This window comes from Pieris napi, chromosome 4 (genome assembly GCF_905475465.1).
Source record: "Pieris napi chromosome 4, ilPieNapi1.2, whole genome shotgun sequence".
NCBI lineage: Eukaryota > Metazoa > Arthropoda > Insecta > Lepidoptera > Pieridae > Pieris > Pieris napi.
In genome coordinates, this window is record NC_062237.1 from 11,820,355 (window position 1) to 11,834,752 (window position 14,398).

The 14,398-nt window shown below is 33.7% G+C and overlaps 1 protein-coding gene across 5 annotated transcripts in view; it reads left to right on the top strand.

Annotated features, from left to right (window-relative positions):
• The window catches only part of LOC125048588 (calmodulin-A-like), a 156,796-nt gene that overhangs the window by 107,147 nt on the left and 35,251 nt on the right, over positions 1-14,398 (top strand). For 2 of the 5 annotated variants that reach the window (XM_047647329.1, XM_047647330.1), the window contains exons 2-3: positions 3,629-3,822; positions 11,324-11,365. The exons of 1 other annotated variant lie outside the window; for it this stretch is intronic. In XM_047647329.1, the coding sequence (XP_047503285.1) occupies positions 3,733-3,822; positions 11,324-11,365 (132 nt within the window). In that variant the 5' untranslated portion in view covers positions 3,629-3,732. The remainder of the gene's footprint in view (positions 1-3,628; positions 3,823-11,323; positions 11,366-14,398) is intronic. 2 more of the 5 variants (XM_047647331.1, XM_047647332.1) reach the window with 1 other exon arrangement.

Sequence of the window (14,398 nt, forward strand, 5' to 3'; positions counted from 1 at the left end):
AGATTTACTGCGAGGTTTTTCACTAGATATTCAGGTGCTATACGAGTTATATTTCAAACCTGATACTCGATTTCTATGTAAAGTTTAATCATTGATCAACCAACTATATATGTATGATTTAAATTTGTTACCGATTTGAACTAGTAGTTACTTATAATATTACTGACCAGGCATACGTCGTTTTGCCATGTATATCATTTATAATAAAAAAATAGGGGTTGATCGTAGAGGGATGAAAGTTGGGGGTTGTATGTATTTTTTAATGCTGTATCATAAAAAATAAAAACAGAAAAAAATATCTAAAAATAAAAAAAATATATTTAGGGGTGGACTGCCCTTAACATTTAGGGGGATGAAAAATAGATACCCAATATGCACACAAAATTTCATCAGAATCGGTCGAGCCGTTTCGGAGGAGTTTAACCACAAACACCGCGACACGAGAATTTTATATATTAGATTTAAATAAAACACTTTCTAAACGTTATTTGTGAATTGGGAAACTATTTCAGCGGTTCTAAAAATAGACAGACAATATCTTTTTGTGTTATATTTTCTAATCGCAAACTACTTGTTACATACACATGGTTGTAACTGATATATGTATAGAATAGTTAAATGAGAAGCTTTTATAATAATAATAAAACAGCTCCAATTTTTCGATGGTTCTTTACGTCTTGTATGCAGTACCCCAAGTTATATTAAGGAGGCACATGTCCCCTTAAAAACATTTAAAAAACTGTTTACATGCATGATGTAAATGATATTGTCTCAGTTCCCAAAGGGTTCCAGTGTTTAGGTTAAAGGCAACAATTTGTACCTTTTTCCATTCATTACACAAATCATGATGTTTTAATCAATTTTTATTTGGTTAGAGGCATGCGCCACCACATCATTACATGGTACACCATTGTCGAGTGATGAAAATATGTAGAAAAAAATTTGGAGCTGTTTTAAGGTGGCGCCGTGATTCAACAAATTTACCAACTTTATTCATGACAAATATTTGGTGACAAAATTAATGTACCGCTAGTCCCCACTCTAAGGACTCCCCGTGATGTGGGTAACTAGATAACAGTTATTCCTTGGTACATGGTTAAAACTGTTTTTTGAGAAAAAGTACTTTAAGTATTACAATCAAACATAAGTCAACATATTAAGTATGTGAATGTGAGAGTCATTATAAGCGTGCGCTGTGTCTGTGTTTGTTTTTGGAACCTCAGAATCATGTCAAGATAGATAATGATTACATATCTCTCACAATGCTTGGCTTATTGCAGATAATAAGCACAAGCAGCAAGACTTTGAGGTTACATTCAAACGACTCGCATTATCTAGACTGGGATGCCAATTCATTCATTATTTAGATGCTGTAACTGGGATGCCTTTACATTCTTCCGAAAAGCATACTTGGTAAATATCAAGAAAGTAGAAGAAGCGAGAGTGTATGTCAGGACCATAGCAAGTGGGGGTTTGGGCCTACCATTTCGGGAAAGAGACTTGAATACTTCCTTCTAACTTTGAGTAATTATTGTTTAGCTAAAAACTTATTAAAATTGTAAATAGACACATTTTCGCGTCTTATATCCCGTGCCCCCTATTTTACCATGTCTCCTGCTGAAAGAGGAAAAATCTTTATTTAATTATTATTAAGTAACTCTTAATTACTTAAGATGTCAAATGGAACTTGGTGTAATGGTTGCAGCTCCTTAAAAACATTGTATAAAACAAAAAACTTGGCGATTAAAAAGAGAGGGCAGTTTATTGCCAGTTCTCTTCCTTCTACGCCCTTGATTTGAGAACTGGCAGTAAATGTAAAATAAAAAGCATTTAATATATTTTTTTGACGTTCATAAGTGTACACTGAGTTACCTATATGATTTTTTTTATTAAAGATATAGGCGTTGCGATTTTGATCACCTTGACGACTGTCGTTCCACAACTAAGCGTTTTTTAAGGCAGCTTTTGCACCTCCACTACGTAGAACATGTACACTGAAGTATTTTCGAAGCAATCTGTTTTTGGATCCTTCAAGAAAAGACTATTCTTAAAAGGCCGTAACGCACGACGGCGCTTTACATCCTGCCCGTTTCGCCCAGTTCTATAAATAAATATTAAAAAAAAGATATTCAACAATCCTCAACTATACTAACATCGCAATAATAAATTCAGTTCATAAACATACTAGCATTAGCAGATATCTTGTTTCTAAACAATGTTTCGTCGCGTTTACAATTTAATGTTTGTCGTTGCTACCCTGATTTAACACACTGGTCTAAATCCTTTGTTTACGCTTTGGGAATTTAGTTCTAGTTTACAAATTCAAAGATATTTACTGGGGTTTGCTTTGTACTAACTCAAATATTAATTTAGAAAATTATTTATACGTACGTTTGCCATTTAATTGGTCAGATTTTTGCTTAGTTGAATCTCTGTGGGGTTTTCTCACGATCCATACGAAAAATCGTGCGAGAAGAAGGAAAAGTCATTTTCTTATGGGTTAGAAGGCAAATGAGCAGTCGGGTCACCTTCAATAGAATGCGACCGCCCATGGCCTGCAACGCCGGGCTTAAGGATGTGTTTTCGGTCTTTAAGGGAATAGCACTAGGAAATCAATCACAATATATGCATAAGCATTCATTTGGCACTTCAATAATACAATATCTGTAATATAATATTATTTATCGGTGCAACTTAGTTAAAATATTTTAATCTGATTTTTATACTCAACAATGTTCTGATAATCTGATTTTTAAACTCAACATTTAAGTATATAATTTATATATTATACTGTAATAATAATAATAATTAGCCTTTATTTAATGTGTGAGTGAATCTAGTGAGTCGGTGACACCGACAACCCATTTGATAACCCAACTTTTTCAACATTTCTTTCCACTCTCCTCTGTTCTGAGCTTTTCTTGTCCATCTGTTCCCAGTTACGGTTTTTATTTCGTCCTTCCACCTTTGAAACCCTACCCTCCAAATATTATACTGTACATTTTTTTAAAACGGAGTGAATATTTATAACGGTGCGTAATAGAAAAAAAACTTTGTTGTAACAAACGTGTTTGCTTTCAATAATTAATCCCTTTTTACATTGCATGCATTGACTATGCATCGATTCGTAATAATTATTAATAAGTCATCAGACACCGATTTTTCTCCGATATCCAGATTGAGCATTCTGATAAACGAGCTAGGTCTGGATATCCATAGTTGCTCCCCTCACATTTTAAAATCGATTTTTGTTTAGTTTTTTTAATTTTAATTTTTTTGAGTAGTAATTGTTTTTTTAATGTTTGTTTTGATTATTATTTGTATGATCTCTACATGTATTTCATGTTTGCCTTTAAGTGCTTGTCACATTAAAAATTGTATTTTGTGGTTATTTTACCAATGTATCAGTGTGCAAGCTTTATCCATTAAAAATGAGAACAAGACCAAGAGAAATGAGACAAACTCACTTTTTTGTCGTTTGTTCATCTATATTTTTACAATTTATTTATATTCGAACCAACATTTTGATAGCTGAGTGCTAAATTGCATTGAGTGACCATTAAAATCGCTGTTACATAACCCTGCTGCTATTATATAACTAATATAATATCTCACGTTGAACCACCAGAATTAAATCTAAATGAAACAACGAATGTGGCAATAATATTCAATCAATTATAAGTCAATTTTATTAAAGTCTGTGATAAGACAAGTGCTGTGATCAAGTTCAAAATGGCGTTCGCAGCGGCTCGTATGATCCTCAAAGACAAGAGACGGAAGGCTTCTAAGGAGGACTTCAGGGACCCGAGAAATAGAAGCAAGGTATTTAGAAATATCTAGGTAACCTTCATAGTCAAGTTTCATTACTAAAAGTATGAAAATGTCGGTAAAAACTTACCCATATAAAATTATTGACACGGCCTTTGTAAGAAGCATAAAATAACTGTTTTATGTTTTGTGTCTTTATATCGAAGATTTTATGGGATAATTTCGGGCCACGCTTAGATTTATTAATGTTAAAATTATGTCTTTACGTGTGGTGACATGGTGAGTTTATATTTTTTTATTATTTAGGTAAGATACTAGTGTCTACAGTGCTTGGAGAAATGTTGTCTGTTTGAAACGTTTATTGAGGGATTGTTAAAAGGATATTTGTGAGAGTGTGTCATCTCTCACGTACCTACCGAATTACATAATATACAGGCGACTGAAAGCTAGCTTTTTAGAAACCGCATATAAATCGGCCTTTCCGTGTAGAAGCTAAATTGCAGACACAAATATTGTAATATTTTTACAATATATGTAGATATGAAATAGTTTTAACTAAAGATAATATTTCTTTGATAGCACAACACAGGTTACAGACAAGAAACTTTTGCATAATGTAAATTTTAATTGCACAGAACTTTAAATTTTGGTAAGATATTTAAATGTATGTAAATACAGTCGAAAGACTTCGTTCTAGGAAAATAGTAGTTATTCTAAGGAAAATATTTTTTGCTAAGTGGGGATTTTATAAAAGTGATATTTAGAACAGTTCATTAGAGTTTGCAAGGAAATTGCTCATTAAGTCGCTGTTACGTTATGTGATTAAGGTCCGCCTCCTACACCGAAGCGAGCTTTGAAGTCTTTCAAAAAATTAAGTACTTTATAATAACTGGATTTATGGATTTCACTAGTTAGTTTTGTACAGTTATTAATGACAAGCCATGTCAAGCTGTCTCTTGGCATGTCTAACATATGCTTGCCAGACTTAGAAATATATAGAGAAGATAAAAAGAAAAATCAGAACTTGTCAAAGGGGCCTAGAACGGAGCATGCTTAACATTAGAAAAATGAATAAAATTAGACACTCAAAAATAAGAAGCGTTACTAAAGCTACTGATGCCCTAAACTATGCTCTAAAGCTTAAATGGACATGGGCAGTTCATGTAGCAAGACTCTCTGACGATCGATGGACCATAAGGGTGACCAGGTGGGGTGGCTCTATTGGTAAACGAAACAGAGGAAGACCGCTCACGAGATGGGCGGACGACATTGCTCAAACGGCTGGCTCAAGCTGGATGCAGCTCACCCAAAATCGAGATACCTGGAGTTCTTGCAAAATAATAATTGTGAAATAGATACAAAAATTAGGAAAAAATAATAATAATAATAATTGCGTAATTTACTTTCTTAAAAATATATGTGTAAAAATAGTATTAAGTTTACTTTGTTCTTTGGCAAGAAATAAAAAGGCTTTTTTATTTTATTTATTATTAATGACAAATATACATTTGAGGAACAATTTAGAATTAATTAAGTACTTGTTTATATAATAACTGGATTTATATATCATTACTAGACAAGAACTAATCAAGTCTAGTTCATTTTTCCCTTTACAGATGGTACATACATCTGTAAAGGTTTGCGGAAGAAAAATTGAGGGAAGAAAGTAGACGTTCAAGCTTGATTAACTGAGACATAGTTCGTGAAACCGCTATATGTATTTAAAATATCGAAACAATTAAGTCAAGATATAATTAAAAATCACTATTGTGACATCGACTGAGTGAGACGCTTTGATGTAAGAAATTGTCTTTTTTATAATGCTAAGTTTTATTACTGTATTTTAATTAAACAAATTATCATTTTAGTTACAATAGATTTATAAAACAAGTTTTAAATTATTTTCGGTACAAACAAAATTTGAGTCGCCTCAAGGCGGCGTCAATGCTTATTGCGAACGAACACGGCTACCAGTTATTAGGTCAATAAATATATTTTTAGTAAATACAATAAATTGTTGTTACAAATTACACTTCAGAGTAAAATCCGTCTTACGTTGAGCTGTTTCCGGTCGGGGGCTGACTGGTTTGCATTTAATGAGTTTTTCACTTGGACTTTCTGTTTGTTTTTTAAACTGAGCGCTCATTAATTGCGAAAAAGGGTAAAAGTCTTTTATACAGTATTTAATTCAGTTACGGTGTAACAAAACTATTTAGATTTATTAAAACGTAAGCGTAAAAAATATAAGGGGGTTCAGAGTGATATTATTATCATCATTATCAGCCTCTTTTTTGGTCCAATTCTGGATGATGGCCTCCTCCAGCTTCCTAAAATACGCCCTGCAATTGCCGATATGCATCCACTGTGAGCCAGTTTCCTTGACTAGGTCGTCAGTCCATCTAGTCGGTGGGCGGCCGCCCTGTCTTTTGTTCTACCGAGGTCTCCATTCATGGAGCCTGTGAGTCCATCGGTTCTTGTTTGCTATGTGGCCTGCCCATCACCACTTAGGTGTTGCGACAGGCGACAGCCCTTACCATCGCACACGCCGGTCTTTTCAAGAATGGCTTCATTTCGTACGCGATCGCGAATGGAGATGCCAAGCATTGCACGCTCCATGAGAGTAATAAGGACAAAGTATTCGGTAGTGGTACGCCAATAAATTCGAGTGATTGGACTTTAAACTTTTCGTAACTTTTTATGTAGCTAAACCAGTAAAAAATTTTGTTTACATGTAATTAAAATACTAATTCAAAGCTTTATTACTTAAATACCTCGCTTTTGGGATGTAACATTTTATACCAGTAACATTCCCTAGCTCACAAAGGGTATGTCACAAATTACTTGGTATTTTAGTTATATTTACCTAAATCCGTGTAATCGACTTTAACCCCAAAATGTGGGACATTAGGGGTCATCATCCCGCCCTACCCGGGTTTTAAACTTAAATCGTGACTCGAATAATCGTTACTTTGGATTAAATATACGTAGGTATTTGATAATTGAAGGTTCACTATGCGGAAATTAACTATTGTTGGTTTATTGTTGTTGTATAATTACGAGTAAATTTATATTATTTTGTAGTTATAATATAATATGATTGTAATTTTAGAAGGGTTTTTTGGCAGAAAGTATGGGGTCTTAAAATATGTGTCAAAATTTTTAGTTTAAGTGTTTCGCGGCTTTATGGGCATTCCTTTTCGTAATTGTAATTTTAAAAACAATTCAGCCTGTCATAAACTTATTGATTCTTCTAAAACCATTAGCTAAATGCATCGAATGAACTTTGTTGATGTCTGGCGGTTTTCATTCTTTGCACATCTACCAGCAGAGGTATTTATTATCTATGACTTAGGGACAACTCACTTATAAGTCTCCATAGAAGGACGTTCTTCGCTTACATTCAAAGCATAATGTTTCATTCGTTCATTCAGCTCAACATTAATCGAAATTGTTCGTTCCTAAATTCGATTTAATGCATGCGATACGTTCTACGGTTTTTTAATTAAAAGAGATAAACACACGGCTATTAATTTCGAGTAGATCGTAAATAGGCCTCACGTCAACCAGACCGGAAGTGGCTCACAGAGAGGAAATTGGTATACGCTGTCGCTACATCCTCGTTTCAGGCTATTGTTGTTTCGCTGTTCAATGGAAACAGGTTTTTGCGACTACGTTTGTTGTAGATTTTTAGGTTTATATTAGAAAATGTGAAATCTACTTTCATTATATAGTTTTTAACAAATTTTTATTAATACAAATATATTGTTTTAAGTGTATTTCTTATTTCTTAGTGAGACGATTTTTCTTCATTAATATCGGTTATATTTTTTTTCAGTGTATTCATTTTAATTCATTACTAGTGGACCCGTACACACGTATAAAATAAAAAGGAATTCAAACTTAAAAGATTATCTAATTGTAAATTGAAACACTCAAATCTCAATCTAAACCGGTACATCCGTATACGTGGAGTTTGATTACAAACACACAGAAGATTTTTATACAAAAATAGATTTTTTACAACTATACAATACTAATATAAAAATACTGTAATTTAATTAAAATATTTGGTTCCTGCAACGGAATAAACTTAAAGATCGCAGCATCTTCTTGCCTTTACTCTCGTCTTTCCTTCAATTAGATTTCTTAGATCTGAGAGCTTAATTTGAATGTAAAACTAACCAATTCAATGTCATTCCCTCTAATTTACTATGTACAATATCAAGTTCTGTGCAATTAAATTTTCAAAAGGGAAATTCTTTTATATTCTCGAAGCAAAACAGCTTAGCAAAGGCTGTTTCCAGGAAGAGGAAAAACAAGTAAAGGGATCATAAATATAGCGAACAGGAAAATGAGGGATAATTTATTTTAGTTCCTGTAATATGAACCCACTCACATGCAACGAAATTGATTGCTTTATTATTCTACTTGTACCAAATTAATTTCATGCTATACATAATTTTGTATCGGTCAGTTGCGTTTCATTTGAATATTAATCATGAAAATCACTACTAAATTAAAAAATATAATATTTTTTTTTACATAACTTTTAAATGTGCTAAATTCTGATGATATTTTTAAACCAAATTCTTGGGATCGTATCTTTATTACTACATGTTAATTTGTTAATAGTTTGAAGTTATTCTTGGTTTGTCGCTCATGATAAACCCACCATCACCGTCCGATTGCATTTGAAAGACAGCTGTTGTACTAAGACACCATATTATGCATTATACAGTGTAATCTCTTTAATACGTCATTCGTTATAACGAAACCTCTCTGTAACGTAAAATAATGAAACTGCCATTCTCTATTACGAATTAATATTTTCATATTTAGACATCAACAACATACTTAAGTGTAATTGTTTTATAATTAGCATACAAAACTAACCTATTGAGGTGCCGAAATTTCTAAGAAAGTAACCTGAGGTCTTAAACAGCCTTCAAGCCTGTGTTATAATCAATTAACAGTTTTGGTCTCAGTAACTAAACACACCATCGTCACCTATTTATTATATATAAAAAATATTGTAATTGGTTAAATTTGTTTTTTTTCTCTTCCCTCCGTATAATGTCAACTCTCTATAGTGAGAAAAAATTCACGGACTTGAAATACATTATAAGGAGTTTACACTGTTATTAAATTAGATTAGAGAATTCAATATATCCAGATACAACAGACCACTGTGTAATGACTGACTGACCAAAGTTACGAGGTGTAATGTAGCATTCGCATCGAGCGTGTTACGCATCGAGCATGTTACGCTGTGTTCTAAAATCGGCGTAACATGCTCGTCAAAACTCTATGCTCCACTTTCGCCGCCAGTGTTCACGAGATGTGATAGTGATAATGTTGATATCTTTCATTCTATTTAATTATTGTTTCATCCAAATTAAGAAGAAGAAAAATTGTTACTGGACATAAAACTTATTTAAAAACACAGGCGTATGAGGTGGTTTGTTATTGAATGCAATATTAAAAACCAAATGATTACTGGACAGTATAAAAACTTTGTACGCAGGTCTCGATTTTGAAGAACTGTTGAATTTAATTGGACCAAAAGTACTTAAAAAAGACACAATTTATAGAAAATCATAATCATGATCTCTCGCGACGTGCGACGCGTAATTACTGAACCGCGTAACAGTCAAAGGATTCGCCAAAAAACCGACAGCCGGGTGGAGCACTCAAAGCGAGCAACGAGCGACTCGTTGCTCCCTGGTTTCCCCGTAACACGACGTACTGACTGCACGAATGCTCGCTGTGTAACATTACATTACATGTTACATTACACGTCGTAACGTTGGTCAGTTCCCACCTTAAGTAATTTGGGAACCGTCAACACAAGTGATCCATACAATTTACTTAAAAAATAGCCTTTAACATTAAGTCCTCACTGACTACTTTACATAGTAATTTGTACCTACAATTCGACACACACTTTTATACAACTGAATACTTGAATAGCGCTGTTCATGGATGTGTGAAAATGCTTTAAATGTAGCTTTTATTGGTGTAAGTGGTACTAAGCCATTAAAAATGTTTTTCTCGTGCTAACGGTTATTTGTATAGCTTAAAAGTGAGTGCTCTTTGCATTATGAATAATTGAACTATACGACACGATAATTTTGGAACGATATTCACAAAGAAGCTTTGGTGTAGTCTCCAATGTTTATGGAACATTATTTCGTTTATATGAACGTCACTTAAGACTTAGATTTTAGGTCTGGGCCTCAGATTTTTGTATCTGTTTCATGATCGTTTATCAATCTAATAGGCAAGTAGGTGATCAGCTTCTGTCTGACACACGCTGTCCACTTGGGTCTAAGGCAAGCCGGTTTCCTCACGATGTTTTCCTTCACCGTTCGAACGGATGTTAAATGCGCACATAGACAGAAAGTCCATTGGTGCACAGCCGGGGTTCGAACCTAGAACCTCAGTGATGAGAGTCGCACGTTGAAGCCACTAGGCCAACACTGCCCATTTAAGAACATTTAATATTCAAGAAGTCTGTTGATGGTTTGAAGAGAATATTGCAAGAGGGAACTAGCACTTTTTCTGAGTACCAAAATTGTAAGTAATCTTTTCCATACCAAAATGCTTTCGTATAAAATGTAAATTGTAATCGTGTCGTATCGTTCACTACCACGTCACAAAAGACGTGTTCTGAGGTATGCAACTTCTTTCTAGCTTTCCTCTTGTCAATGGTTTTAACACGGATATGCTTGCATTTACCTGTTTTGTGTGACACTTGTTTGAAACTTCACTTGACAGATAAAAAATACAGCTGTCAAATGGAATTTCAATATAATCTGTGCATTTGTATATACTGTGTAATGGGCCAATAAGGTAGATATGCTGCACGGAAATCTTTCCTTTCTGCTCTGCACTCTTTTGCACCAAGGTCACATCACCTTCTATATCTTTTTTGTCTATACCTTCCTTAAATTTCAGAATTAAATAGTGTAGCATTTAGAAATTCTTTGTAATGTTTTGATTATACATTAATTTTCGAATCCTTATTGCTTAAAGATAGATTATATAGGAATATTAAAAACGGAAACTTGGTTTAAAAAACTGAACTTAAATCTATGGAAGATTTTCACATTTTTCATTTCCACGATCTTGCATCCAATTTTCTCAAACGCGAACGCTGTATGCGTGAAATCGCGGGACATAAATCAATAGATTCAACTTTGTTCCGATTGTCACTGAGCTAAGAACTATTTAAAGAATACATGTTTACATTTAAACTCACGTTTAGCGCCATTAATTTAAGTAAAAATGGGATAAAAATCTATTACTAATGCAGCTATTGTCTATACATAACTTTGAAAATATAGTTCACCGTATTATTAATAAAAACAAATTTTTTGGTGATTATCAAAACTATCCAATTGTACTAGGCACGATAAATCATAGCGCTTCAGTTCTCGGATATCGTTAGCGACAAATATATAGGAAAGATTTCTGTACATAGAAGTGCGGCATGTCGACCTGGGCAATGATGCTATATGTGCTTGGTGTATAGGACAAATGTTTCTTCTTGCAGGCCCGGAGCGCTAGCACCAGTAGCTTTAGGAGTGTAAGTCAGGTAATGACAACGCTTGATCATGCCTGGCCATTCACATTTTATTGTTTTATTTAGCCGTTTCTTATGGTTACTAGATTTTCATGTCAGTCACCTGTAGCGCAGTAGAAGTAGATGAAGGTAAGTTTAAAGTGTATGAGAGAAATTTGATAATACTCACAATAATATAAGAGTATGTTCAGCAAAATAGTTAAAAAAAAAATGTTTGCTCGCCGTGGCAGTGTACCCTTGAATGCTGGACTTCCCCGATACTCGTTCGTCATCATACAGTAAGAAATAATAAAAATAATTTCATACAAAATTCATAATTAATAATACATGCAAAAATATACATAGTACACATTTCATATTACAGAAGTAAATTTTGTCTTAGCGTCTTATTCTGTAACAAACTTCTCAAGATTCATTCCAGTTTCTATTAATACTGGCCATTTACATAGAAAATATTACAGAAACAGGCGCAGGCGCAATTAACACTTCTATAGCTCTATAAGGCAGGATTGGAGTATGTTAATGACACATAACAGATAGTTTTACTTGTACATTCAAGGCGCAAGATTTTCAATCACCGCCAATTTTACAGTTGCAATTTTTCCCCTCCACTTGATTCGAATGCGAAATCTCATTACCAGAATTGCTAACTTGAGCTCTACGTGGGCTTATTAATATATTTAATATAAGTACATATACCTTAAAGCAATTTTTGCCACCTTTAACATAGTATGTTCCTTCTCTTTCCCAAGTATAACTTAAACAACCGCTTTAATATTCCACTCTCGATTCCCGTCTATTTATCCCATATATTTATTATCACGTAACAATCTGTATAAAAATTAATCAGTGGCGCTACAACCTTTTTTAGGTCTAGGCCTCAGATTTCTGTATCTGTTTCATGATAATTTGTCAATTTAATAGGCTTTAATAATTTTTTGGGTCTATGGCAAGCCGGTTTCCTCACGATGTTTTCCTCCACCGTTCGAGTGAATGTTAAATGTGTATATAGAAAGAAAGTCCACTGGTGCACAGCCGATGATCGAACCTACGACCTCAAAGATGTAGGTCGCACGCTGAAGCGCGTGGTGGTGGTATGACTTTTCTTGAAATTTTTAATTTATAAATGAATTTTGTTAAAAACTTGATAAGTGCCTAACTTTTATTACATTAAAAGGGTTTTAGAACATAATTGAATATAAACAATTCTTACTCTTGGCTAACTAATAATCAATAATTTACTAGTAAATTACGAAGCGCATTATAATTTATACAATATTTATTTTTATACAACAGTATTTAAAGCAGCCAGAGGGCCACCTGTTAAGTTATTCTTCCGCCCATGGACACTCACAGTGCCAGAGGAGTCGCGATATTTTGCCGGCCTTCTAAGAATTAGTACGCTCTATTCGTCAATAACCTTAAGTCGAATTGGTTTGGAAAAACTTCAATGGGCAGCTGGTTCCACATATTGTAAACAAGTTCTTTTTTGTGTAATAGGAAGCAAACGGGCAGGAGGCTCACCTGATGTAAAGTGATACCGCCGCCCTTGGACTCGCATTACTCACATTGCCAGAAGGCTCGCATGTGCGTTGCCGGCCTTTAAAAGTTGTTTCACAACACGGGCGCAAATTTATATGGGTGGATTTTTTTAATAACAATATTATATTTAAAGTAAAAAAACTTTTTTATAAGATTGAAGTTATGTATTATTATAAATTTACAATTAATATAATTAATTATAATTTTAAATTTAACCGTCGTTTCGCGTGGTTTACAGCGTGAGTGGTCACGGTGACTGAAGGTGTTGAATGTCAAAAAGTAAAAAAAACTTAACTAACTTTTTCTTCAATCCGGTAAAAAAGTGTTTTCTTTAAATGTGTAAAGGTTATGTAGATAAAAGACAATACTATGAACAATATTATAATAAAAAAATATGTTACCAAGGGCAAATAATATATAGTATCTTTTACTATAGTTTAAAGAACTCGAAACTTTTGTCTCATCGATGTTTTATAAATCCCACTGGTTGCGATCGAAATCGCGTCCTTTGACCTACAAACCTATTTAATACAAACCCCCGAATGGTATTCCATATATCTTATGAACGCTTAAACTTTAGTTTGTAAAACCGATTGCGTTTATCGTCATATTAATCAGCCGGTAGTGTAAGGTTTGCAAGCTATATATCGACAGTTTCGTCTTCTAATTTGATTTGACACAAACATTAAATTTATTAAATTCTGGTACAGGGTATCTATATATAAATCGTAATTATATAACATATTTTACAATAATAACCAATACTTATTCCTTTAAATCAAAGAACATGAAATATTCTACAAATTTGAATTGATACATGGTTTTTAGGAGTTTCGATCGATGTAAAATGAACAAAGAGGATGATAAGTTTTAACGAAACGAATTCGTGCTTCGTTTGTTTGTGATTGGTCAACAGTATCTCCAGTCTATACGTTTACACGTGACGGGTCATAGCCGTTCGTCTAATCACACTAAAACTCGTGGTTTCCTTGTTTGATTTATTCTCTGCTCCCAGAATTGAATCGAAAACCAAACAAAAGCGATAGTTCCTATAGTAGTAACATTACTGTTGGAACGCAATGTTGATTTGAAGGCCGACAACGCACTGTCGAGATGTGTATTACTTTAAACATTGTAACTTTCAATAGGACACTGTTAAAAAAAGGAGTACCACTACAACCTGGTTTTGGCCTCAGATTTTGTGATTCCATATTTATTTTTGTTTATATGGAAGCAGATTGAAATGATGCCATCACGATGTTTTCCTATACAGATGTTAATAGTGTGCATAGAAAGAATCACACAATCAAGCCAACACTAGCTTTAAATACCAAACCCTCTTTCTACGAGAAATAAAAATGCACCTGCACATATAATTAAATTAAAAAAACGCGTCACTGGTTTAGTGCACTGTGCAAAGCTCTGCCTGAAAAATCCTGTTTAAATGAATTTTTTACATTACTTTGAGCGTGCCTTCGGTGACTTTTTTTATTTCGCTTCGGA